We start from the raw sequence: 27398 nt of genomic DNA on the forward strand, positions 1-27398 counted from the left end.
ATATATATATATATATATATGTGTATATATATATATATATATATACACATATATAATTGTAAAATAGGAGACTCTTCTTCGTGGCATATTTAAATTAAAATGCTGCATAATTACAAAGTTCGTTTATAGCATATAATTATGCACATTTGGATAATTATAATAATAATAATAATGTCCAAATGTATATAGTTAAACTCAATTAAAAAAGCGTAAATATAAAGAGATTTATTAAAAGTTTTCATACCATTAAATTGCGACAAATACATAGCAATACTCGGATAATGCAGAAGAGGAACACAAACAGATAATTTTAGTATGTAATATGTTAGAATTTTTTCTAATTTAATTTTGCGCGTACTATCAAATGTTATATATAAACATTTAAAAACGACATATGATATACATTTAAATAAACAAAAAAATCGTTAATGTTATTAAATTAATTTACGAGACTGATTATATAGTATTTTTAAAAAGCTAAAACTTTTTAAGGGAAAGTCAATGCTACATTCTGTTTATATGCGATTGAATCTTTAATAAGGGTATTTAAACCGTAAAATCCAGGTTTGTTTTTGTACAGAAAACTTGATATTTTCATATAAGTTAAAAAAAGTTTGTTTGTACACAGATTTTCCTTCTCTGTTGAACAAGTTATAATTCAATTATTTCCAGATTATTCACAACATAATATTTAATTGTGTATTTTTCTTAGTCGTATTTATATTAATTTGTCAGTGTGAAATGGCAAACCTAATTCTAAATACGTACACTAAGTTTCCTTATTATAGCTTTCAATACAATTAATTACATGTTATTAGGAAACGATTAAATTACAATTTGTCCATCACTACTTTTTTTATAACTAGAACCAATGAGTATTATTTGTACAATTTCTTACGTTTCCAATATTCTTATGATGATTGAAATCAAATTTAAAAGATAAAATAACAATGTAATATACATAACAGAATAGGGTAGACATTTGTCTTATCACAAATCCAAAATACGTATTTAAAATTTTTTAACGACACACGATTTGATCGTTGACGTTAATAAGTGAACACAATCGAACGAATGAGACCATCTCTGACACTGTGATCAGTATTACCGATTCCAAATGAAAAGAATACAGAATCACAGGTCATATGTTGCGTGCAGAGTCCCATTGGATACCAACCAACTTTGTTAAAGACTACACCCACGCGATAAATCTGTTTTGGAAAAAATAGCGATATTTTTATAAAAGAAAGAGAACACTTTTCTTATTTTCAATACATAAGAGTAGGAAAAAACAGACCTTGTGTTTTTGTATGTAAACAGGTCGATTAAATGTAATTTCCACGAGTGTTCCAACATTTACTTTAGTAGTAAAATGTGTGTATGTTAAACGACTGCCATCAGAATCTAAAAGATGAGCATACAGTATTTCTGTATATGACGTATCAGGATCTGAATTTTGATGTAAATTACTTGCCTGTAAAAAGTAATTAAACGTGTGTGTATATACATACATATATATATATATATATATATATATATATAGATATAGATATACATATATGCATATGTGTATAGACACGCACAAAATATATGCGAGTTCTTTAATGAAATCGACCAACTTATATTCTTTCATATACATTAATAAATTAACATACCACAGTTGCAATTTGTGTTGGTACTTGCACACCCATAACACAAATGTTTTTGTCCACACTAAATGCCACAGAACAATCTAAAACATTGCTATTAAGGCAGTCCGTTTGATGGGCTATCGCTCGAAGACAATAATACTTTGGTCCCTCACGAATTCCACCTTCAATTATAACTGTAGATGGATTATTCGTTTGACTTAAATTTCCAGAATCTTTTCTTGTTCCTCCTTCGACTACCATTGGTGGTGCATTGTGTAAAGTATTACTACCACCTTCTCCTTCATTATTATAAGATAATTGGTAGTGTAGAGACGTTGAGGGCCAAAATGTACATGAACTAAACGAATTGGTATGTGGTGTGGACACCCGTCTGTGCTTCTATAAACAAAAAACAAAAGAAAAAATATTAATAGAACTGCAACATAAAAATCCAAGTATAGGTTCAACTCAGTACATTACACATACTCACAGATGGACAAAAATGTGTCGACTGTGCTTTCATCAATGGTTTTGCCCTATTGTGCGTATCACTGGAAAATCCTTCGGGTAATGGTGCTTTATTTTCTGTGCATAATATATTCATTAAAATAGCAAAAGCTTCGTCTTGAGTTAACAATGGAGACATTCCTGGACTTTCAGCAAATTCTTGCGGTGTCAAAGTTAAAAATCTAATTTTTGATAAAGCATTACCAATTACAGACTTCAAAGACTTTCCGTCAGTTGGATCAAGCGACTTTCTTGCACATTCTGCCTTAGCCCATCGTTCAACAGCAGTAAACAAATCAAGTTCTGAATTAATCTCTAGATCAACTTGTTCTAATACAGTAATTACTGTACCCAATTCTACTTCTTCCCAACTAGGTTCCTCTAGAACCTCATTTGTTTTAGTGCATATTATTTGTAAACACTTTTCCATGAGCACAGGTTCTTCAAAAAGTTTTGCAAACTCATAGGCTCTACAAGCTATCTTTGGCGACAAATCGAACCACAGATATTGCATACATTCTTCCACCAAGGACGGCAACATGTATTTTTTTGCGCAATAGCATAATTCACAGGCAAGTTCAAATGAACCAAGATTAACGCGATCCGTATATATGTATTCTAATAATGCCTTGAATGCATCCGGTTGAACATCGCGTATCTGTATAGGATCATTCTTTTCTGCCATACCTCCGTAAAACATAGCTTCAAATACCGGACTAGACATTGCCAAAAACAATTTATGTCCTTTCAATGTTTCCTGATGGGGTTCTTGACCAACGATAAATTTGCAGTCCGACCATTGTCCTGTCTCAAGCAAATATCTACCACGTTCGGATATCTTTTGCTTGCTGATCTGCCAGTCACAAGGTAGACCCATCTCTGCAGAATATACATATGCGTGATTAGCTTTATAGCAATTGATTTCGTTTATCAAAGCAACTCCAAAGTGATTAATAAAACGTAAGAACTAGTTTAAATGAAAATATAAGACATATAGAAATAGGTATACGAGTGATGTAATTCCTGTAAATTAAACGTTTTAAACGAAAAATTAAGGCGATCGAAAGGATAAAGTGCAACATACCTATTCTTACGCGACGTCTCCCGTCGCTATAAATACGGAATATCACATAAACGATGCCAAAAAAATGCGTAGGCTGTACCTACGATCGTCAAAATACGCGCGGGAAAACTATAGACTTTTCCATAATAACAAACGATAAATAATAACGAAGAAAGGTTTCTACGTTTTGTCCGTGTAACTTTGTTACCGAAAAAGCTTGTCTTCTCGAATTAACCAATTTTTCGACCAACGTAACGTTTAGACGTTGTAAAAGCTTGTATATCGGTCTATGCACAGAATGCCACCGCCATCTTGTCTGTCGCGTACACCATTACGTCATTTTTCCGAAGTCGTTGATACTCTGTCTTGAAAATATTTTACGCTGTTTCTCGTCGAAAAAAGCCCAATATATTGAGCACAGTACCGTTTGTAAAAATATATACACGTCGAGAAGCATCAACTTCATCATCGACTGAAATCAAAAACAATAATATGCAGGAGCGCGGATCATAAAATCAGAACCGTTCGATTCGATACGTTCGATTTGGACGCGGACAGATTTGGATTTTTTCTTTCTCTTCTCTCTCTCTCTCTCTCTCTCTCCCTCTCTTCCCCTCTCTCCCTCCCTCTCGCTCTCTCTCTCTCTCTCTCTCTCTCTCTCTCTCCGTCTGCCTCTCTTTTTCTTCTTTTCTTTATATCTATCTTCCTTTTATCCTCGTCTTTTGCACTTTCCTTCTCTACTTTTTTCCTCCTCTCCTTTATTTTCTTTTAATGGAAGCAATAGCCTCGGAAAAGCCTCGGCTCCTCCTTTTCGCGCGTTAACGCGGAAGTGTATCAAAGTGTTTCGTATTTTTCATAGGTCTTTCGTGTCCGGCGGTTTTGACGACCGTTGTGAATTTTCCCCAATGGCGCATGCACGGCTCAGCTGTGTGCGTTCGCGATTTATCCGCGCTGAAAGATAATGCTTCTTATAGTATTTTTATCCGATTAGACGGAGTGCTGGACACTGTGCTGGTGACGCTTAGGTACGTGGGACTTGATTTTCCATCGGTCGTCGTACGACCGAGCATGGAAAATGTAGGAGAAGGAGATAAGTCTATTGTGATCTACTCGGGACGACGGGCACTTGCTGTAGAATTCACCTAACGAGCTTGCTGTCAGACGACTGTTGATTTGTCGATCGAAGAGTATCTTGTCATTTTCGCTGAGCTATGTCTATTACGACACAAGTTTCGAATTTTTTCTTTCGTCACAAGGTATACGCGTAATATCCTTCGTCGTACCTTCACGAAAAGATCTATCATTGTGTGTTGTATGTTACATCGTATTGGTAATACGCAAGGGTGTTTTCTTCGTGTTTTTATGAAGACTCCATTTCGAGGAAGAAACGTTTTTCAGAAACGTACGAGCAATGCTTTTCTCGATTCGAACGTACCGTTTGCCTTTCATCATTCAGACGTGTCGTTACGATATCGGGTGTGCCAACGAGTCGTTGCACATTGAATGGATACATGTGTTTTTAAAAACTTTACATCTTTAACTTGATCATTGTGACATCATATCAAACTATAAGTAATGTAATGGTGCTACGTTACTTGTGCCACGCATCAAATGTAAATGACTTTATATTTATATACTTGAGATCGTGAGTTAATGTTATAATTTTCTTATGATTATATTCTTTTGTGTAGGGAAAATGGACTAATGCATCAAGGAACGATTATACTATTGCGGCATCGTAGCCTTACCTCCTAACAGGAGAAATGGATATAATACGAGATGAAGACAGGCGCAGGCGCCTGCGATTGTTGGAGGAACGTATAAAGGACCCAAGAAGTGTGACAAATATTGACAGTTTATTAGATACGGTCCAAGCGCTTGTAGCAGACTGTGATCATCCTGGTGTAAAACGTATGAAGAATATAGAAGCCTATATGAATAGATGTAAGCAATAAGAAAGCGATTAATTAAATTTATATATGAAAGTAATACGTCAACTAGCAACTGCCTTTCTTTTTTTTTCTTTTTTTTTTTCTTTTTTTTTTTTTTTTTTTTTTTTTTTTTTTTTTTTTTTATTGCAGATGATTCTGTGGCCCAAGATATTTGTAAAATGCGAATGCGTACCGATGACTTTACATTGATTAAAGTCATAGGACGTGGTGCATTTGGCGAAGTTCAACTAGTTAGACACAAATCTACTCAAAAGGTGTATGCTATGAAATTACTCAGCAAATTTGAAATGGTAAAAAAGTTCAAATAATTGTTATTACGTTTCTACAGGTTACATTTATATAGGATATTTATTTGTCATATAATTTTACTCGATAGATAAAGCGTTCTGATTCAGCCTTTTTTTGGGAAGAACGAGATATTATGGCTCATGCAAATTCACAATGGATAGTTCAATTACACTTTGCCTTTCAAGATCAAAAGTATCTCTATATGGTAATGGATTACATGCCAGGTGGAGATTTAGTTAATTTGATGTCAAATTATGATGTACCAGAAAAATGGGCAAAGTTCTATTGCGCCGAGGTAGTACTTGCCCTAGATGCAATACATCGTATGGGATTTGTACATCGAGATGTTAAGCCGGACAATATGTTACTTGACAAACATGGCCATTTGAAACTTGCAGATTTTGGCACGTGTATGAGAATGGATGCAGTATGTATCATATATTATTTTTTTTTTCTTTTTTTTTTTTTCTTTTAATTTTCAATAAATTCGAATCGTAATGTTTAATATAGGATGGTTTGGTACGTTCTGACACCGCAGTTGGTACACCCGATTATATATCACCCGAAGTACTCCAGTCACAGGGTGGAGAAGGTGTATATGGTAGGGAATGTGATTGGTGGTCCGTTGGTGTGTTTTTATATGAAATGCTCGTTGGTGACACTCCCTTTTATGCTGATTCATTAGTCGGGACCTATTCAAAGATCATGGATCATAGAAATTCACTACATTTTCCCCAGGAGCTTAACATTTCGCATTATGCAAAAAACTTGATATGTGGCTTTCTCACAGATAGAACTAAGCGGCTAGGAAGAAATGGCGTCGAAGAGATCAAAAGCCATCAATTTTTTAAAAATGATCAATGGACTTTTGAAAACTTACGAGAATGTGTACCACCGGTGGTGCCTGAATTATCAGGAGACGATGATACTAGCAATTTCGACGATGTCGATAAGGAAGATGGGCCAGAAGAGAGTTTTCCAGTACCAAAAGCATTTTCTGGAAATCATTTGCCATTTATAGGTTTCACATATTCAGGGGATTATCAATTAATGGCTGCCAATGGCAAAGAATCTGTAGATGGATTAGAAAATCATATAAATAATGGCACTAATGATGATGCCAAAATCTCACAGTTAGAAAATTTATTGGAACGGGAGAGAAGGCAGATAGAATCTATGGAAGCAAGACAGAGGGCTTTGTCTGTTCAGTTAGAGACCATGACACGCAGAGAGACTGAATTGCGTGAAGAAGCGGGAAGAGCGGACAAAGAATTAACTTTATTAAGACATAATTATAAAGAAGCACAACGAAGAGTGGAGCATGAAACGGAAGCTCGTAGGAAGGCGGAATCTTTGCTAATGGAATTAAAAAAGAAATTCGATGAAGAACAATCTAGGAGGGCACGAGATGCAAGTAATTCTCAGCAGACGTTCGAACGTGTGAATACGTTAGAGAAACAAATTAAAGAAATGCAATCTAAATTGGAAAGAGAAACAGAGACAGTAACAAGATTACGAAAACAAGCTACTGAAATTACCGTAGCTCGCCAAGCTGCAGAACAAATGGCAAATGAATTGCAAATTGCAAGAACACAATTGCAAGCTCAACGCGATAGTTTGCAGCAAGAAGTTGCCGCTTTGCAGGTAAAATTTATAAGCTCATAGTAAAATACAAAGTGATATGATATATGGTATGGCTTTTTTCGTAGGGTCAACTGTCGAAAGAACGTAGTTCTCGCTCGCAGGCGTCGTCTTTAACAGTAGAACTCGAAACGCGTCTATCTGCTTTACACCTTGAATTGGAACGTAGTCATGAAAAGGAAGAGAAGGCTACTCTGGATAATAGGCAGCTAAATGAAAAAGTATCTGCGTTGGAAAAAGAAACGGCAAGTTTAACGCTTGAATTAAAGGCTGCACAAGCTAGGTACAATCAAGAAGTAGTTGCTCATCAAGAAACGGAAAGATCACGTATATTATCCAAGGAAGAAGCAAATCTGGAAGTTGTTAAAGGTATCTATATATGTTTATATATATATATATATATATGCATATACACACCTATCAAGATTACAAAATTTTCATAAAGACATGTACCTTTACTTAAATGTTCATCACAGGACATCATAATGGAATATTCTCAGGTAATAATAGTTATATAAATACTTGTTGTGTCGTTTCGGACATTAGCATTATCAAAATGATTATAAATTTTTCTAATTAAATTTTTTTACTTTTTGATTGCATTCGTATGGTTATACTCTTCTTTATGTATGTATATTATAAATAAGAACTATGTGTTGACAATTATAAAGATAGAACTTTTAAGGATATATATTATCTTTTATATACAGCTTTACAAGCAAAATTGAATGAAGAAAAGAGTGGTAGACAAAGAGCGGAATTACTTGCACAAGAAAAGGAAAGACAGACCTCAATGCTATCTGTGGACTACAGGCAAATACAGCAACGTTTGCAGAAACTCGAGGGTGAACACAGACAAGAAGTGGAAAAAGTAAAAGTACTTCAGGGTCAGGTTGAGCAGGAACAGCAAAAGAGAAATGTTCTTCAAACTGATTTGGCACAACAATCCTCGGAAGCTGGAAGGTTACGTGCTCGAGAACAACAATTAATTGGCGAAGTTACACAATTAAGAGAGGCAAAACGACAAATAGAGGAAGAGTTACATCATTTGAAGACTCAAAGAAATGTGGATCAGCTACAGACTAAAGAGTTACAAGAACAATTGGAAGCAGAAGCTTATTTTTCAGTAAATATCTTTATATTTATTTTCTTGCGACTAATATTATCCAAGTTTATTCTAACAAAATAGTAAAATATTGATTTGCTTATTTCTAGACCCTTTATAAAACACAAACTCAAGAATTACGCGAGGAACTTGAGGAAAAAACGCGATTGCAACAAGAGTTGGAGGAAGAACGCAGTTCTTTGGTTCATCAGCTACAATTATCTTTAACCAGAGGAGATAGCGAAGCATTGGCAAGATCAATAGCTGAAGAAACAGTGGCAGATCTTGAAAAAGAACGTACCATGAAGGAATTAGAATATAAGGATGGAGTTGCTAAACATCATCAGGAATTGAATGCTAAGGAACAGATTGTGAACAGACTTAAGGATAGTGAGGGAGAATTAAAAAAATCTGTCGAACAATATATTAAAGAGAAGGAAGACTTGAATAAACGGATTAAAGAATTGCAAGAACAACTCAATAAAGCACAGTCTAATGCCGAAGAAATTGAAAAACTCAGTAGTAAGCTCAAGACGGAGCAAGTGCTTAAACAACAAGCTGTCAACAAATTGGCTGAAATTATGAATAGAAAGGATGTTTCTTCTACTGGAAAAAATAAGAATAAGGCGTCAGCTACAGATCTGAGAAAGAAGGAAAAGGATTGCCGGCGATTTCAACAGGAGCTCACTCAAGAACGAGAAAAGTATGGACAATTGGCAGCAAAATGGCAAAAGGATCTCCAGGATTTACAAGTAAAATGATATTAAATTTGCGCCGATTCTCTATTGAATTTCTAAAAAGAATGTCTAACGTGTTTTAATATTTTTTAATTGCACAGGCACAACTCGTCGAGGAAAATCAAGCAAAATTGAGGCTACAAATGGAGCTAGATTCAAAAGATTCGGAGATCGAAACGTTGCAAATGAAAATCGCAAGTGTCAATTCAGAAACAGCAAGTGTTTCTTCCGTGGAAAATGATGCAGAAGATTCCGTTTTATCGGAACATGGTTCAATGAGATTAGAGGGCTGGTTAAACGTGCCAAACAAGCAAAATATTAAGAGGCATGGTTGGAAGAAGCAATATGTGGTCGTTTCTTCTAAGAAAATCATTTTTTATAATAGCGAAAACGATAAAATGAATGCAGATCCAGTTTTGATATTAGATTTGAGTAAAGTATTTCACGTTAGATCTGTCACGCAAGGTGATGTTATCCGCGCCAATGCCAAAGATATTCCTAGGATTTTTCAGGTAAATTATAATCCTCGTTATAAACACATAATATGTGCAATGAGTATGTAGATTGAAATAACATTTTTTCTCGTGTTATTTTTTATGCAGTTACTTTATGCCGGCGAAGGTGAAGCTAGACGACCTGGCGACGAAGGGAACGCACTATCCGGAATAGAATTACCACAGCTTACGGACAAACCTGGTACACAACAATTAAAAGGCCATGAATTCGTTTCAATATCTTATCACATGCCAACCACGTGCGAAGTTTGTTCTAAACAACTTTGGCACATGTTTCGTCCATCTCCAGCTCTGGAATGTCGAAGTAAGCTACAAATAAAATTAAATAAAGACATGCATTATCTGATCTTAAAAGTTTTAATGTTACACAAAACATTATTCACGTAGGATGTCGCATAAAAGTGCATAAGGAACATTTGGAAAAGAAAGAAGATGCCATAGCTCCGTGTAAACTACATTATGATCCAAACAGTGCACGAGAATTGTTGGTCCTTGCCGGAAGTCCAGAAGAACAAAAATACTGGGTCTCCAGATTATCTAGGCGCATTCAAAAATGTGGTTATAAAGCGAATTCACATGTCGATGGGACAGGACAACGTGTCTCGCCAAGGTAGCGTAGCCGTGCAGCACAGCGTAGCCAGGGACTAAATAGCTCTCGTGTATTGTGGCATCGCATGATCGCGGGTGTAGAGAGGTCAGAGTCGTTTGATTTTTTCCGCTTTTTCATAACTACTATCTTTCTATATTAAACGTATGAAATTAGAATCAATGTACTTTCTAAGTGCGAGAATCTCACTTAGTGCAAAATCAAAATCTGTTTGAAGAGTATGAGGACAAGGGAACCATCCAGGTTGGCTAATAATAACTCCGTTCGTTGTCTTATTGAAAGAGAAAATAGGGATCAAATATAGCTTTTATCAGCATCTTATGGATATGCACTGCATGCCGGCATATGAAACACGCATTTGTATAGTAAAAAAATCGATGATAATATTTTCATAGAAAATGATATTACGATGTAATGACGTTTCTGGAAAAAAAAAAAAAAAAAAAAAAAAAGAAAAAAAAAGCATGAAAAGAGGCATTTAAAAGAAGTATGCGAGCTTCAAGATCATACAAGCTTATCGCGTTAACAGGGCAATTGTATCAAAACTTATTGATATGCACATTTCTAGAAACCGCTGATATGCTTCTGGAGCTTCCTATATTTCGGGCATTGATAATTACTTTTCTTTGGGAATGTATTTTTACATGTCGCATCTTTGCTGTTCAATGCGTAGATATAAACAATGAAAATATTGCTTCCGCGTTCTTCATTCTATTTTCTGTCTTTTCAGGGAATCGACCAGATCGACGTTAAAGCCATATTTATCGGTGCAACAGCGCTCAGCGACTTTGCCAGCGAATGCCAGTATGGGCAAGTGACCTTAGCTCACGTTGAAAATATCTTCAGTCGTCAGTGCGCTTGATTGTTATCATTTAGTCCTTCTCTAATTAAGGTTCGACTTAGTAAACGCGTCGCGTCGGTTGATTCTCATTGTTCACCCGATGATTCTTTAAGTTCATTCTCACATACATTTTCCAGAAGCCGTGTTTTCAGAGTCTACCCACTTGTAGTACACATGTGTTGTCGGATTTGCGATCCAAATACACTGTTAACAAATACCATATTAGTGGAAAGGAAGGAGCAAAAAATGACTAACGACTGCGATAGGCCGATTTCATTTCTCGGCGAATAGCAATGTAAGAAATTCCAATCAAGTCCCAGAGCTGTATGGAAAAAACAGGGTTACTAGATATACCACGTGGAGTCTAAAGAGATGGTTTTTCGGAATATACGTAGAATCAAGGGAAAAAAAGTAAAGGAAAAAGGATAAGAGAAGAATGACAGTAATCGTTATTTATAACTGGTCGACGAATAATGCTTATCTGAAAACAATCTGCGATAAAGAAATCAAAGTGATGTACACGAACGTTATGCAGCCTTCCTCGTATTCCTTTGACTAAATTTATTGTATTATGGCAAGTGACTTTTATCCATTTGCCGCGCGAGATACTCGATTTGTTGAAACTTTATTACGTTATTAGTGTCCCTTGTGAAAAGGCATATCGCATATTCATTGTAGTTTGTATATGAATGCTTAAATCGAATGTTCTTTGTATATACACTTGTCGGCACCATATCCAAGGGATAGAGCGGCTCGGTGCTTCTTTATTTTTTCGTTTCTTATCCTCTTAAATCCGTAGAATCAAGCTGGATATTGAGCATTATTTGCTCGAAAGACTAACGAGTTTATCACAGGATATTTATAGTATTATTAAAATTTTATATTTTTTCGAAAGTAAAATATTTAAATTCTTACATCGAACTAACCATAGAGGCAAGTTTTCACTTGCTCGAATCATCGAAAACAGCTGCCAAAGTTTTGTTTGTCTGTTCTTTTTTCTTCTTCTTTAACGCGAGATACGAACAGTCACGAAAGAGACATGTTAAAAGTTAAAAGCGAAAGTATGGTTAAACAAAAACAAAAAAGAAAATTATCAAAACCAGCACAACGATAAGTGCTAAGATAAGTTAACGCTAAGAGCGAGCTTCGTTGTACAGTAGATGTAATATTTACAGTTATGACCTACGAAAGTTTTATGATATAATATACGAATGTTCGCGCGATACTTTTTGGATTGGAAAAAAAAAAAAAAAAAAAAAAAGAGAAAAAGAAAAAAAAAGAAAAGAAAAAAGATGCATAATCTCGAGAGAGAGGCGCTTAGGATTCTATTGTGCGTGCCCTGCGTTGAAGTAGAACGTGGCACCTAACGACAAAAATTAGCACGTATAAAAAACAAAAAAAAAGCGTATGAGTATTAACGCGTTGTCGCCGCTTGTGTTCTTATAAAAGGTACTCTCTGCGATGCATTCACTTTACGTTTCACGTAATGATGCGCGATAAAAGAAAACATGATCGTTCACGTGCGACTCGACGCGTCTCACCCTTTCTTTTCTATAGATCCTCGTGTTTCTCTTTCACGCGAGATTGACATGGTGCTCCCTCTCCTACTCTCTGGATCGATCTGGAACAAAAAGAACGTGGAGCTTCCAAAACAAAAACAAAAAAAAAAAACCAAACAAGAAAATGGAATTTTCTTTTTCTTTTGATACTCGCGCAACGTGAATTTAGATAAACGAAAAGCGAAGAATTTCAGCGGAAAGGAACACCATCCAACTTACTACCCTGTGCCTTCTTCCCGCTTTCAGTCTCGAGCGTGTAATCAATCTTTCGCGAGTTGCGAAGATCGAAGGAGAATCGATGACATCGCGAAAAAAGAGAAGAGAGAAAAATGCGGAAAGATGCGGAAGAGAACTTGTTACAGCATATTTTATTATTGTTTAGTTATTTACAATCTGTATATTATTAATTAATATTACGATTAAAAGTATTTTGTAGATAATACGCAAGTGTGTAGACTTTTCTATGACAGCCGATCTAATCGTCCAACGGCGGTCCTCCTTGAGGATGGATTCAAGTTTGAGGTTTTTTATTTTTTTTTTTTTTTCTTTTGCATTTTTTTTATTTTCTTTAATATTATAAATATCTTCTACTGCGTGTATCTCGTACTTGTGTTTGTCTCGATGATCCAGAATCTTGTTACTTTTCTTCCTATCTTTTGCAAGGCCTCACAATATTAAAATCCTTCGTTGTTACATCACTTGCTTTTCGAGTCGATCGTGCACTTCGAAGTGCATATCACCCTGCATCCACGCGTGTACACGCACGACAATATCACGTATTCTCGTGCTTTTATATGCGCGGTCAAAGCTCGATCAGAGATTCTATTTATTTCTCCAAGCATACGAAGATCGGCAGATGAATGCATCAACGAAGAGACGAAGGAATGCAAATTCAATTATCGTATAAACGTGCATGCAAACTGTCTTCTGCCTTATCGTGCTTTACGTTTACGCCATTATCACATAAAAAGACGTAGATTTTTGTGTCTCATCGTTTCGAGATGATAAACAATGCTCAAACAACTAATTAGACTGCACGATCCAGAGTTAATTAGCGGCCTCCTTTAGCGTTCATTCACGACAACGCATCGTAGATGAAGCGCTTCTTGAATTAATTAAGATAGATCTTTGCGAAACGTTCGCGTGTACCACGCGTGTTGAAGAGTGTTCCGTAGAGATCGTTACGACGTTGTCTTCGCAAGAATGACACGCCAAGTGAGGTAACATCCTGCACTTTTTGTACGGATAAGAAATGTGTACCTACTTCAACGTATCTCACTACTTTCCACCAAGAGAGGGATGCATTCATTAATTGTCATAAGTATCGTATATGCGACATAAGGTAGGAAGATCCGATATACTTTCGGATGCCATGAATAGTGATATGCAAATTGATCGACGACGTTGTCTAAAAGAAATTCGCACGGTTATTAATATTTCCTTCAATGCACGCCCTTTTGTTAGTTCGAATGATAACGACAAAAATAAATCTTCGTAGGCGCGAAGATGTAATTCGACTAATAAAACTATATTTTTTCTATCTGTTTGATATGTAACACACGTTTCTTCGTAGCGGGAAAAAGAATAAGAGAAAAAAGAAAAGAAAAAAAAGAAAAGAAAAAGAAGAGAAACGAAAGGAGGAGATCATTTTTGGAAGACATGGAAAAGAACGAAATTATGTACGCGACAATGAAGGAAATACAATCGTATAGATACGTGCATCCACTAAAAAATCTCGACTTATATACAACATAGAAGAGATTTGCCGTTATTTTGGCGCACTATTATATAAAGGCGATGTCGATACACTCGGTAAACATATGCATGCATAGTTGTGGATTACAATCAGATCGTCTGGATCCGGATATAGAAAGAGAGTGCACCTCTCGGACTGAAACGTAGTTAATCTTGCTCGTTGCTACTTGACCGTCTATGTATATACGTACGTAGGTAAAACTACTTTGCGACTTGACAACGACAAAGCTGTAAAAACCTTTGGAAATTCTGAAAAAAATCTTTTTTTTTTTTTCTTTTTTTTTTTTTCTTTTTCCTTTTTTTTTTCTTTCCTTTGAAACACTGTCTGCAAAAGTCTAAGCAGGCACACCTCCGATTTTTCGTTCAAAGATTGCAGCTTTCTTATTCATCCGGTTGTAATAATTCTCGTCTTCCCTTTTGTTCTTCGAACGTTTTAAAATGCTGCAAAGCTTCGTCGTCCCTGGTGAATAGCTCCGCTCGTTTAATTTCCGACGAGACTGCGTAGTCTCGTGGCAAAAGATTATTTCCTAACGAGAGCGACTAAACTACGGTGCGTCAACTTTGGCTTGATCATGTTCTTCGTTTGACCGATCGTCGTCTGTTGATTGTTTCGATTCGCCGCGGCCGTTTGTTGTTTCTTCTTCATCGATTCCTGCTTGGCACCTCTATACGCAAAATCGTAAGATGATTTTATTCATAAGAGATACTAGATTTAAAAAGTGACAAAACTGGGATAATCCAAAGTTTCGAAAGATCTTACAAGTATCGGGTAAGATCCTCGACGTCGACGAGCATCGAATCTTGCTCCATATGTAGATCGTCCCTTCTCAAGAGTCCTTCGACCAGAGCTTCGTTCAAAGCAGCGATTCTCGCGTGTAGATCATTAGCTATTACTTGAAGCTGTGCGACATTGAGTTCCGTGAGTAAAACTCTAGACAACCGTCGCCTATCCTCCCCCAGTTGAATGCCAACCTTTTTACAAAGAGACCATTTGAAAATCGATTATCGACGAGTTCTAAATTAAGATTTACAATGAAAAAGAGTCGTTCGATCTTTTATTTCACTTACTTTTTCCAGGCTGGATCGTACCATTTCCGTAATAGGACTTTGTTTGAGCCTTTGCCTTTCCACTTCCATTTGCATATGAGCCATTTCTTTAGCCTGTGCGAGTGCCATGCGTGCTTCCGTTTGAAGTCTCGCTTGGCGTGCAAAAAAGTCTGCCTCGTCCACCGGTGCTGAATTTGTACCGGAGTCGAGTCTCAACGGTGGAAGGCTGAGTACTTGAGGTCTGGCGGGTGTTTGCTGCTTCGCTTGCTGTTTCGCTTGCTGTTTCGATCCACGAGAAAGTGGTGTAGATCCTGGTAAAGCGTCGCTCTCCGAACATGACGATTCTGTATCCGATGGTGTCTCGTTCATGAAGCAAATTTGAAGATTCATGCCTTTGGAGAAGTAACGCAATCGATACGTTCAATAAAATAAATAAGTATCAAATAAAATTTCTTTATATTATTTGAAATTATTATTTTACCTATATTATATATGTATAATAAAAATGTACATACGCATTCACTTTTCCACCTGGTAAAAATTTTAATAGCAATCGAGCGAGTTACGAAGATTCATCGTAAAATGTCATATTGTTCGTTTTATATAATGGTTCGTACATGACTTATCTTTAGATCGCAAGGGTTCGAGCCTTAAGGGATTCTCGCAAAGAGGGATAGAACCGATACGAACCACTTTGTAGGCGAGACTGAAGGCTTGGCTTTCTTCCGCGTTCAGCGCGCATGTCTTCGGCGTCCGGACCCATTGCGAGTCTTCTTCTAATCTCCTCACGGTCGTTCCGTCGCTGTTGGCAAATAAAGTATTTCATTGTATGTATGTACAATATATCTCACGAATTCCCGCGGGCGTGAAAACGGTCCTCGACCGTTGGCGTTGATCGCCGTAGGCACGCCTTTCATTTCGACTTCGTATCCGAATACTTGTGCAGCTAATAACAGGCCGCGTTTTACGATCTCGTTCCAATTTTTTATTTTTTTATTTTTTTTTTTTTTTTTTTTTTTTTATTAACCTCGCAAAACTACTCTCTTACCTTTACGTTCAAGCAGCTTATATATTCTCTACAAGAGATAAACAAGACGTATGACATTTAAATTACACGGTGTAAGGAGTGAAATAAACCTATATATTTGAAATAAACCTTCGTTCCAAGGACAAAGAAAAGTTCCATATATAATGGGGAATCTCGCTATATGTAACGAACGAATATTGAATTAAGAAAAAAATTGCACCTCAAGCGTATCATCTGGATCTCCTCGGATCAATCTATCGAATCGAGCGATCAAATCTTCCCTCTCGGGATCTTTCTCTTCTTTCGGTTTTTCAAGCACCTTGACTTCTGGTACCGAGACGGGTGCTCTCGTCGTGTCGTTGTCATCTTCCTAAGACGTTCGATCATACGATCAAATTATTTTTACGAGCTGAAACATCTTTGAACAAACGATCGTAGCTAGGCGACAGCGAATGATCTTTCCATACGCGCCTGTATTCTATAATTATTTATAGAAAGGTTTTACGTTAATCAAGAGTCTAATTAAAGCAACGAGGGACTAGAATACATCGAATAAAATTCGATCGTATACAAGCTACCCGGTTAATGTTCACTATGTCTTCAATTATTGGATTTGTAACCAATTAAAAGGAAGTTTGTATAGTGATTAAAGGCCATAGTTCATCGTATAGGTCATAAAAAGCATTGAACGTAACACGAAATCGATACACGTCTTTTTTTTCTTTGCAACGTATGCTTACTTAAATCATCGATTTCTATTTAACGATAATTGTCGATTATATCGATAGAAGAAAAAAAGCGAGAGAGAGAGAGAGAGAGAGGGGGGGGGGGAGGGGAGAGAAATCCAAGTGTGGCGCACTACGATTTTCTCTATCCTAAAAGAGGAACCTCTACTTTCAAATCGCACGTTCTAGATGGTCTTTAAGGTAGACGAGTATACGAAGAGAGTTAGCCAAGTGGCTTGCCGAGCAAGCAGCGAGAGATATGGTATCGTATCGAGAAGTAAGCGCGTAATTTTACGTTTCGATAGTTGAACGCTGTCGCCCGCTTAGTCGGGTTCCCATTACATCTGTAACTTGTCATTATTGAGCAACCTGAGCTTACGAGATCAAAGTCGTCGTAAGTGAAGGTGTAGAGATCAGCCACGAAACGCGAATCCTTCTTGTAGTGTCTTCGAGACTTGTTGCTGCTACCCATATTGTTCTTCTTTTCTTTCTCTTTGTCGACGATAAAGTGGAATTTTTCTCTTCTTATTTCTTCTTCCTTTCCCTACCAATCACGTGTCCTCGTTCGTTATAAATACGTCACGAGAGAGATACAGCACGCGGAGCACGAGACCAAGAAACGTGCACGCGAGAGGAGAATCGTGCTACACTGATACAAACCAAACTCGAGAGAGAACGTAGAAATTAACCGAACCGAACCGAACCGAACCTTCTTCTTCTTCTTCTTCTTCTTCTTCTTCTTATTTCTCTTCCGGCGTACGTACACTTCTTTCTAGGCTTAACCACAGAGTTAACACGGTGGTGGTGGTAGTGTTGATGACGATGATAGTAGTGCTAGTGGTGGTGGTGCCGTTGCTGCTGCTGCTGCTGTTGCTGGAGAGTAGCTAACTGTCTAGGAGCGTCTAACGTCTGGCCAAGTCGTTCACGATCCTTGGTGAAAGTGGTCGACACGGTTGACGCGACCGTGGCACTTGTTGCTGTAGCTCTCCGCTACCTTCCTCCGGTCTTTTACCTCGCATTTTCGTTATTTTCTCTATTAATTATTTGCACACTTTTCTCTACAAATATACAATAATGATAATAATGAATGAAAATAAAAAGAATAACTTCGTCTTGAATGATCCCGTCTCTGGTGAAGTAACAATAGTACATTTAAGGTGATACATTTACTTCTCAAAGCTTTCAAAGCTCTTTCTATTTACTTCTCTTTTCTTTCGAGATGTATCCTTCTTTACTTCATAGTCACTACCGAGGATACTCTCGCGAATTATTTCCCCGTTACGACTTCAACAAAAGAACATAAACAGTGTTTGAGGTAGACGTAAAACGTCTTGGTTGGCTGATCATGCGCGTCCCTTGACCCACGTATACTTCTACTTTCGGTTAGTTACGTTTCTCTGTTTATCTTCGTCTTTCAAACGACTATAGTACATGTTTCAACTTGATCCTACTAATGAAGAGCTTTACTAAGCGATGAAGATATTTTACTACTTAAAAAACACGATGATGTTATTAAATTTTTTCCCGTTAAATTTAATCTTAATTATTACAGAGTTATGCTCAAATTTATTCCATCTATAGATTTGTCGCGGATCACTTTTTTTTCCTCTCCTCACTTCCGTTTCCGTCTTCGAATTAACATACAATGTAGATATACAAGATAGATCGTGCATAATAAATCGAATCTCGACAGCGAGAATGAAAAATGAGACCGTTATTGAAAATTCTGCTAAGTTAACATGGTTGAATTTATGCACGAACAATTTTAAATTTACACATTTAATTTAACGTATCAACTTTCCGATTACACGTCCGTGAACTATGGATCGTATTTACTCCTCGTGTTTCTTCGTTGTTTTCATTTCGGTATAACGAACGTCAAAGTTTATCGACTGTCGCTTATCAAAATTTCCTACAGTACAATGTTGATTATATGCTTTCTGTGCATTCGTGTTAGCAAAGATTAGATTATAAATCGAGTCTGGGTTTTCGTAAATCTAAGTCCGTTCCTGACCAATGGCCTCGAGCGAAAGCCTACATGCATGTACGCCTACTCTCTGTATATCTAAGCGTGCGACATACATATATACATACATATATGTAAACAAATGTGTACACACAAACACACACACACAGAAACACGCATGCATGTATGTACAATAAATACGAGGATGCACATCCGCGAAGAATTACGGCGTGACTGTTATACGATCCACGACCCTTTTAAAACTATGATATCTCAGGTAAGCCCATGGAAGAATAATAGAGAAACGTGAATAGAGAATGTCTGAAGTAGCAACAGGAAAAAAAAGAGGCAGACCTGGTGCCGGCTTGTGCCACTTGGCATGATGCTCTTTTAACAATCAGCGACGAGTAATAACGCGCTTTGAAAAGGGTGTTCTCGGCTGATTATAAACGTGTACCTTTCAAAAGATACTATAAAGGCATTGCAAATCGAACGTCGCTTATTTTGCTGCACCCTTATTCGAGATACGAAATTCGAAAGGAAACTCTTATTAATTATACCATTATATATCGTTCATCTGTGCGCGTCTCTTTCTTGTCAAACTATTTCCACTCACCCGTCGCTCTTCTTCACGCGCAGCCCTCAAATGCGACTCGATCGCATCCAAGTCGATCTTTGGCATTGCCGTTTCGATATTGAAGACATCAAATCCACCTTGAAAAAAAGAAGGTTACACTTGAGACTTTTAAAGTATCTTACGTCGGCGATGCAGACGTGGCACCGCTATCGGCGGACTAAATATAACGGAATAACGATGCGCCGGTGTCGTAAAAAGTTCGATCGTTCGTTAAATTTGTTCTCCTCTTTTTATTTCATTTTATTTCTCTTAAATGACCATTGAGTTTCTTTTAATGACCTTTACACATCGATAAAGATAATACCTTGGCTGATAAAACGCAAGAGCGAAAACGAAATAAGTTTAAAAGATTTACTTTACGACTGAAAAACTATGCATGCACGCGACGATATGCTTCAACCGTGAAGAAACGTATTGCATGTGCGTTTCGAATACATCGTCTTTGACTAACGAAGCCTTTTATTGTCTTTTAGATTAAACTAATCGCGATATTTTCCTGAAACAACTTAAAAGAAACAATGTGAGATTACTTCGCGATTACTCGACCTAAGTTTATAGCCCGTTCGAGTTAAAATATGAAAGGAAGCGATACCTGGACCGCTCTCGGTATCGGCCCTTCGCTTATCCGGCCGTCGCGAGTTGGACGACCGAACTGGTTGTTGTTGTTGTTGTTGTTGTTGTTGCTGTTGTTGTTGCTGCTGTTGTTGTTGTTGTTGTTGTTGCTGCTGCTGCTGTTGTTGTTGTTGTTGCCTTCTCTTTGCCTGGTTTCTCACCATCTTTTCTTTCTTCCTACAGTCGACGCTCGACGCGTCGGAAAGATCTCGATCTAAAATCTTGTTCGTGTCTTCCGAGACAGGATCCTTGAGCATGTTGCGATTGCCGGACGTGGAGCGCGAAGAGCCGCGTGAAGAGCCGCGCGATGAGCCACGCACGGTGTCAACGGCCTCCATGGCTACGACGTCCGGAACGGACTGAACGTATTTTTCGAGATCAACGCCGATGTCTCGACCGATGCTCGAGAGAAGATCAATTTCTTCGAGCTTCGTGTACGTTGGTTGTTCTTCGGTGTAACCTTCGGTGTCGGTGTTAGTCTCAGAGTCCCCAGGAGAACCGTTCGATACGATCGTCGTTGCCGTCGCCGTCGACGTTGTCGTTGCTTGATTGCCTATTTTGGAGCGGTCGGTGCGAGGCAATTCCTTTGCCTCGCGTATGAGGTCGATGTGCTCCACCACGCTATCCTCCGTCTGCGAATGAATTCAAGATCGTAATAAGTGCTATGCCGAACGCATTATTAACCGTAGCTACGTAGAGACCGGCTCGCCGGCTCGAGTCGACGCAAAACGCTTCCCTCTCTGCACGTGCGATAGCGCAACGGACCGCCCGCAGCAACGCTACTCTTTGCTTTTAGATCTCTCATTCGCTCTAATCGCTCGCTCTTGCGCGCCTATATACACTAACCATGCCGTTGCACTTGATGCGTTCTACGTCCAAATATTACAACGAATATTTTTTCTTTCTTTTTAGAATGATCGAGATACATAAAAGAGAATTTTCTCTTTCATTTACCTCGCCTACTTCGCTGGTTTTTCCCGAATCTAAAATCTCCTCGATTTCTGGAAATTGTAGCGTCTCCTTCACGCCGATCGACAATTTGAAGACCTCGAGCTCTACGTCCAGCTCTCTGTCGTGTTCGTTTTTGAGAATCTCCTCGGAATGACGGAACGGTTCTTCGGATTCCAATGTCAAGAAATTTTCAGTCTCGATGATCACCGGTTCTGGCGAAAGAGCCTTCTCCTCCGACCTCGAAACCTCCACGCTCTTCACGTAGTTTATACACTTCTCCGAGGGTGGCACCACTGACTCGTACAGAGAAGTCACCGTCTGCAAGCACGTGTGCGAGAATACCAAGAGCATTATATGTTGCATTAACATTCGATAATTAAGGAAACTTGTAGCGATAGTAACGCGATATGCAAATTTCTATCAAAGATCGAGCAAATTACATTCTCTTTTTCAAAGGAATTCCGATTAAACGGGACAGTCGAGCCTAAAAATGATACGAGGATAATCTAATTAGGAGAACGATCGAATAAATCGTATAATGGGATGGATCCATTGGTTAAAATGATGACGTCTTTAAACCTACCTGTATATTAAATTTAGGCTTTTCGTAAAAGGTCTTTCGATCGTTTCTCTGTCCGCAAAGATGATTGATACTCTCGTCGATATTATTGTTATACTCGTTGCCGTTTTCGCTGGAGCGACCGTCGATGTCATTCAAACGGATATAATCCGGGCAGCTGTCGTGCTCGTCTTCGGTAAGGTCGGTATCCGAGAGCAATGAAGGCGCCAGATGTTGAAATCCTGGATAGTTGGTATTAACGATCCCGCAACAACCAGACGGAAGATTTCCCTCCTCGGACAGATCCGACCACTCGGACGGTGTCAATTCGTGAGACGACGAATCCTCCCGAGAAGAGTTACGCCCTGTAAAATTTCACGCTCGTTGAACATCGACGGAATAATCGTGTATTCGCACGGCTCTTGACTGACTCATCATCGTGGTGCTTATCGCGGTTCACGAGCAACCGGCCGGCCGCCGGCGACTCGTTGATTTCTGACTGCGAATTTTCTCTCTGCGAACCACTCTATTCTATTCGACTCGACTTGACTCGTTAAATTGCTCCTCCCGTTGCGCAATTTACCCCTCCCAATATCGAGTTGACGCGTCTTCTCTTTTAACGGAATACGATTCTATCGTACTTGGAATCTCTGGAACATTAGATAATCTTCTCAATGAGATCTCGTTAAAAGTGGATGATGTTAGTCACCGCTCAAAGGTGCACTCTAATCGGTGAACTTGAAATAATGCGACATCTTTGTAACGACGAACAATGTCAAGGAGAAATCTCGGTTACGTATGTGTGTGTGTGTGTGTGTGTGTGTGTGTATATATATACGTCTACACATGTTTCTTCTATAGGTCAGGAATTAAAATCTACTATCTCATGTATCATAAAATCTTTACCTTCGTAATCGGCAAGACTATCGATCGAACTATTTCGACGAATCCTCGAGGTGGTCAGATTATTGTTGATGTTGTTGCGTCCGTTGTTGGCCGATTCAAGCTGAATGTTGTCCCGCGCTATGGCGAGCGAAGACCACGTGGTAGTGTCCTCGGCGACGTGAAACTCGACCGTTTCTTCCAAGCCGAAATCCGTCGACGAGGATGAATCGTTTTCCTCCGTCGTCGCTTGATTCTCGTTACTTCTATGAAGCTGACTGTGAACAGAGCAACATGCTCGAATGAATCGATCTGTTATCCACAGCTCCTATGTCGATCTATGTCGATACAAATATAGGATCTCGCATCTATGTGCTTTTTCCTTGAGCACGAAGAGCCTATCTATAGATGAACGAAAGATTTACATATATAGATACATCTATCTAGAGATCGCTGCGGAAATACCACTAGATGTGTGTGTGTGTCTCTCTCTCTCCCCCCCTCTCTCTCTCTCTCTCTCTCTCTCTCTCTCCTTGGAGAGCGTATTATTCATGTACTTCACGAAATTTCATCGATCCCTGTGAGTATTTGTTCCTGTGTATCCATTAAAGTACGTTTAATGAGCTAATAGGTCACGAGAGAGAGGAGAAGTACCTACTGATAGTACGGGTGAAATGTTATTGAAACGAGAATGCATTAACGATGTATTATAAAAATAGATCGATCTCGTTGCTTACCTGTTTGTCAAGCAACCGTAAATCTACCGATTATAAGCTATTATGCTTATAGTAGGTAATGTAACAAAGAAAGGAAATAAAAAGAACGAGACGGTATAAATAAAATATTCTACTTTTTGTACGAAAATGCAAAGTACGATGGTCAGAAGGGTGGTGATAAACTCAAAAGCTACGTCGAGCGACATTGGACAAAATAGAAGATCTTTAAAAAAACGAGGACACTCTAGAGAAAATAAGAGTATTTAAAATGTAGCCGTTAGATAAGCGAAGAAAGAGAAAATTGCCTTTGGCTAGATCGCCGTAGACATGCACTCACATTTCCCATTCAAGTCGAAGCTTCTACGTGTATACTTCTTGTACGGTGTACTTCACAGGAAAAAGATTTTAAGAAGAATTTTAAATTGACGAACGTAGAGCATATGAACGATCGAACAAAGGTAAATCCTCGTTGTCTTTCGTGAAACGGGCAAATATGTCCAATGATCGTTCGGCATTAGAATCTTACCAATGCTGATAAATTATGGACGATCCATGTGTTCTTCGTAGAAGCGAAAAAAACATTTTGCGCTTGATAGCTGGAATCGATTTTTGAAAGTTCCAGCGAAGAGATCGTGTCTCTAATTTTCTCCAACGAAAGGGTATACAGCCTTGAGTGCACTTAACCGAAGAAAACAGACACCAAGGTAGACTTACTTGTTGTTCAATCCTCCTGGATGAAAAGGTAGCGAGACGATGGCCTCCCTGAGTCGCATATCGAATCCTCGTCTGGAAAAGAAAGAAGAATTGTAACAAACTGTTCCAAATAAAAAGATCATAATTTTCGAATGTCTCCGATTGCTATACTCGACGAATGTATCGGGTCTACCCGGTGGATCAAAGGGAGATGCGCGATTCCACTCGCCTTTTCTTTCGATCTCACGAGATCATTTTTTTCTCGGCTCGTTGTAGTATACGTGCTCGTAAGGAAAGAAAAAGAACACGTTCGTGAATAAAGAACAAAGGAAAGGAGAAAAGAAAGAAAGAAAAAGATCGATCGTGCGTAAATCTCGACCACCGCTGTCCGTAAGAGGAATGGAAAAAGGAAATGGGACTCACCGTCGGCCATGTTGAAGCCGTGCGCAAGGGTGCTCGCGTTTCCCGTGGTTTATCGACTCGCAACCAACACCCTCGTTTCGTTCTCCTTTCCCTCTCTCTTTCTCTTTCTCTCTACCCCTACTTCGACCCCTCCTTTACTCCCAGACTTACTCTCTTCTCCGACTGGGAAAGCGTGGATATGTAATAAAATCATCGACAACAAAAATATTGTCTTCCTTTTCTTTTTTTCTTTCTTTTCTTTCACTTTTCAAAATCCTAAGCTACTAACGAGATATCCTTATTCGTCTACAATTTCGTTTCAGCACGAGTATTATAATATTTTCTTATATGGGTACATTTGTATTTTGTCAATCCTAATCTTTCCTTGTTCCTCTGTTGCTCGCTCTATTCAAAATCCCTCGCTAACCCTCGATTTCTTTCCATGGCTTCTGTTTTAACTCTCCCACACCTCGTATTTCTTTGGCACACCGATGAATCTTGTTACGGAACGTCGAAAAGAATTCACTGATGTTTCCCCTTTTACGTTTACGTACCAAGAAACTGGTAAGAAGTTTTGAATCGAGAGGTTTCCTCGAACCATCGATCTTCGTCGCGACTAAACGGATTATATCCTTGTGAAAATGCATGTGCTCATATTTCATTATCGAATGTATTTTATAAGTCGAGAGAAGAAATTTTACGAAAGATCGTCCCTTATTGTGATCTCGTCGCATCTACGTCAAAAAGAATGATAGAACGAAGCATAGCCGTTTTTATTCTTTTATTTGTGCGTGCGTGCGTGTGTGTCAACGTGTAGAAAGTCACGCATCGATCGATCGACTACTCTCATCTTTGTGCGTTCCGCTCCGTAGCGTAGAGCGGTCCCTTCCTAATTAATACAGAGTCTACCTTTGTTCCACGTAAAAAAAAAAAAAAAAAAAAAAAAAAAAAAAAAAGAGCACACGCGCTGACGCGAGGCTTTCAATTTAAAAGAATATTATCCCCTCGTAGCACGAACGAATATGGCTGCCTTCCCATACATAATCGAAATTGTGCCTTCGCTGCAGTCACATAGAAAAATAGAGAAGCTGTAATTTTATCAGCTTAAAAAATGATTTTTCTACTAACGTAAGCACGTAGTATCTTTGACAATAACTAAGTTAAGCAAGAAAAGTAGATCGCATCGTTTTATAAATTAACAACATTGTGTATTATAGGCAAAAGGATGAACAATGGAATGAACGATCGAAAGAGAATGTTACCATTTAAAGATACCGATCAAATCGAAGCAATCAAATAATTTATACGATTCGATTAAAATAGAATGATGATTTAAGAATACTCTCCTTCTCTCCTTCCTATTCTCGGTGGAGCGAGTACTTTGCACCCTATTCCTGTATATAGTTGTAACGTTATCTATACGAATCTACGAGTTTCCATGCGCGCGTAGAAAATAACAAACGAACGATTGGTTTACTTTAAAATCGTTCAACATTAATTACCGATTTATTACGCTGGTTAAAAAAAAGTTACTTACATTATTCGTGGATAGTAGACAAGTATATCTTTCGGGAGAGTCGAATGTACCAATCCCTTGATCATCCTTTGCACGGCTTAGAAAGGGACGATCATGAGGCGCGTCTTCGTTCTCGCATTCCACGAATTCGTCTGCGAGGGAAGAACGATGATAGTCGATAAAACAACGGAGCTCCTTACGTTCTCGAACTTGAAAAGCAAAATAATAACAAATAAGTCTTAAAGCGAATGCGAAGGAAATTAGACGGTCGAAGAGAATAGAAAGGAGAGAATTTCACGAGAAGAACGGGAGCAAACTGCGAGACAGTATATACGCTCGGTGTTCGATCTCTGTCTTGCTCTCTCTCTCTCTCTCTCTCTCTCTTACCCTTCGTTGAAGATACGTCGCGCATGCGTTTCGATGCCTCGTGGGGTTGTTGGCAGTTCTCTCCTTCGAATCGGATCGAATATTTTTCTTCGCTTGCTTTCTTTCCTTCTTTTTTCAATGCCTTTTATTCTCGTTTCATCCTTTCCCTATCGTTTCCACCTCTTTGTTTCGAGCCTATCACCTTCCATCAGCTCGTTCGCCGATCTAGACAAATTAAAAAATAAACCTTAAAAACGTAGACATTGAGTATATTCTTGATCCCGTTCGTTGAACTTCCTTCGGTGAACAAGCATTGGAGAAAAGAAAATGTCAATTAGAATATATACACGAGAGAAGATACGTCGATTCGCAAGAATTTTCTTTAAAATAATATTACGAAAGAAAAATAATGTCATTTTTAGCCAGATGTAATTTCTTAGCTAATAAATAAGCAGGAATGTCGTATTATTTAATTTGATGAAAAGAATGTGCTTTCTTTATCCTTGGCTTGCATAGTCAAAATTCAATGTCTGAATGGCCAAATGGAAGACTATAATAGACTTTGTCTCGTCGTAAATAACTGGCGCCGAGAATTTCCGTATCGAGTGGCCTAGAATCGTTGCCAGCTTCATTGAAGGACTCTGTCAACCCTTTCTTTGTGATAAAGAAAATAAAGAAATTTATTCTTATAGATGGCTTCTTGATACAATCACGAAACGGTTTCAAATAGAAATCTGATATATATATATATATATATATATGCATTGAAGTAACGGCTCGAGCGACGTAAAAATCGTAATACCTATTTTTGTAGGAAAATGAAACGATACCTTGTATTCTACGTAGTATACTCTATATTCATACGCATGTCAATTCGTTAAAGGAGGATGTGATTTATTTGGATCTATTAAAAACGCAAAATATTACAGTATTAAATGCGAAAATATTGATTCCGTTCCACTTGTCATTGATGCGACATGAAGTAGACGTAAATTGGGTTCTAATCGATCGTCTATGTCGTTTGATGTATTTCAACCTAGGCGGCGCTACGTTCGAAAAATATTTTTTCTTCTTTTTTGCGGGAAATCTGAATTTTAT

The 27398-nt window shown here is 38.2% G+C and overlaps 3 protein-coding genes across 14 annotated transcripts; 1 reads left to right on the forward strand and 2 right to left on the reverse strand.

The window, feature by feature from the left end:
* Window positions 1–118: 118 nt before the first annotated feature.
* Window positions 119–4811, reverse strand: LOC124955187 (BTB/POZ domain-containing protein 2-like). Of its 3 annotated transcripts, none has more exons than XM_047509261.1 (5): window positions 3223–4620; window positions 2122–3017; window positions 1656–2030; window positions 1298–1474; window positions 119–1211 (listed from the first exon to the last, which is right to left on the reverse strand). In XM_047509261.1, exons 2-5 carry the CDS (start codon window positions 3013–3015, stop codon window positions 1050–1052), a joined length of 1608 nt encoding a protein of 535 aa, XP_047365217.1. In that variant the 5' UTR covers window positions 3016–3017; window positions 3223–4620; the 3' UTR covers window positions 119–1049. The 3 variants fall into 3 exon arrangements, 2 of the variants coding, with proteins under 2 accessions (XP_047365217.1, XP_047365218.1); XR_007102792.1 differs by having other exon boundaries at window positions 1069–1211; window positions 1298–1404; window positions 3223–4809; XM_047509262.1 differs by having other exon boundaries at window positions 1196–1404; window positions 3223–4811.
* On the forward strand, window positions 3547–12888 carry LOC124955165 (rho-associated protein kinase 2). 6 transcript variants are annotated; one of them, XR_007102784.1, is made up of 14 exons: window positions 3547–4814; window positions 4893–5145; window positions 5283–5443; window positions 5530–5868; window positions 5952–7085; window positions 7151–7451; window positions 7559–7582; window positions 7793–8208; window positions 8298–8939; window positions 9026–9436; window positions 9527–9743; window positions 9827–10049; window positions 10777–10938; window positions 11025–12888. XR_007102784.1 is itself a non-coding variant. In XM_047509168.1 (14 exons), the coding sequence occupies exons 2-14, from the start codon at window positions 4965–4967 to the stop codon at window positions 10862–10864; spliced, it is 3948 nt and encodes a 1315-aa protein (XP_047365124.1). In that variant the 5' UTR covers window positions 3853–4814; window positions 4893–4964; the 3' UTR covers window positions 10865–12888. The 6 variants fall into 6 exon arrangements, 4 of the variants coding, with proteins under 4 accessions (XP_047365124.1, XP_047365121.1, XP_047365122.1 ...); XM_047509168.1 differs by having other exon boundaries at window positions 3853–4814; window positions 5952–6042; window positions 6232–7085; window positions 10777–12888; XR_007102785.1 differs by having other exon boundaries at window positions 9827–10133; window positions 10777–12888.
* LOC124955168 (probable WRKY transcription factor protein 1) lies at window positions 12797–27278 on the reverse strand. 5 transcript variants are annotated; one of them, XM_047509176.1, is made up of 14 exons: window positions 27131–27278; window positions 26322–26525; window positions 25956–26143; window positions 24038–24109; window positions 22632–22885; window positions 21750–22090; window positions 21170–21484; window positions 20196–20847; window positions 19583–19680; window positions 16496–16645; window positions 15939–16050; window positions 15270–15640; window positions 14962–15173; window positions 12797–14866 (listed from the first exon to the last, which is right to left on the reverse strand). In XM_047509176.1, the coding sequence occupies exons 3-14, from the start codon at window positions 26018–26020 to the stop codon at window positions 14722–14724; spliced, it is 2787 nt and encodes a 928-aa protein (XP_047365132.1). In that variant the 5' UTR covers window positions 26021–26143; window positions 26322–26525; window positions 27131–27278; the 3' UTR covers window positions 12797–14721. The 5 variants fall into 5 exon arrangements, with proteins under 5 accessions (XP_047365132.1, XP_047365131.1, XP_047365134.1 ...); XM_047509175.1 differs by lacking the exons at window positions 26322–26525; window positions 27131–27278 and having other exon boundaries at window positions 25956–26288; XM_047509178.1 differs by lacking the exons at window positions 25956–26143; window positions 26322–26525; window positions 27131–27278 and adding an exon at window positions 24440–24523.
* Window positions 27279–27398: the final 120 nt, after the last annotated feature.

This window comes from Vespa velutina, chromosome 17, assembly GCF_912470025.1.
Source record: "Vespa velutina chromosome 17, iVesVel2.1, whole genome shotgun sequence".
Taxonomy (NCBI): domain Eukaryota; kingdom Metazoa; phylum Arthropoda; class Insecta; order Hymenoptera; family Vespidae; genus Vespa; species Vespa velutina.

Coding starts and splice junctions, on each gene's coding strand:
- LOC124955187 (XM_047509261.1), bottom strand. CDS start 3,015: ATGGGTCTACCTTGTGACTGGCAGATCAGCAAGCAAAAGATATCCGAA. Junction 2,031..2,121: donor CGACACATTTTTGTCCATCT/GTGAGTATGTGT, acceptor TTTTGTTTATAG/AAGCACAGACGGGTGTCCAC. Junction 1,475..1,655: donor CAACACAAATTGCAACTGTG/GTATGTTAATTT, acceptor TACTTTTTACAG/GCAAGTAATTTACATCAAAA.
- LOC124955165 (XM_047509165.1), top strand. CDS start 4,965: ATGGATATAATACGAGATGAAGACAGGCGCAGGCGCCTGCGATTGTTG. Junction 5,869..5,951: donor CGTGTATGAGAATGGATGCA/GTATGTATCATA, acceptor TGTTTAATATAG/GATGGTTTGGTACGTTCTGA. Junction 7,583..7,792: donor TCATAATGGAATATTCTCAG/GTAATAATAGTT, acceptor TTTTATATACAG/CTTTACAAGCAAAATTGAAT.
- LOC124955168 (XM_047509176.1), bottom strand. CDS start 26,020: ATGATCAAGGGATTGGTACATTCGACTCTCCCGAAAGATATACTTGTC. Junction 19,681..20,195: donor CGATACCGAGAGCGGTCCAG/GTATCGCTTCCT, acceptor CTTTTTTTCAAG/GTGGATTTGATGTCTTCAAT. Junction 16,646..19,582: donor CGCGTGAAGAAGAGCGACGG/GTGAGTGGAAAT, acceptor CGAACGTCTTAG/GAAGATGACAACGACACGAC.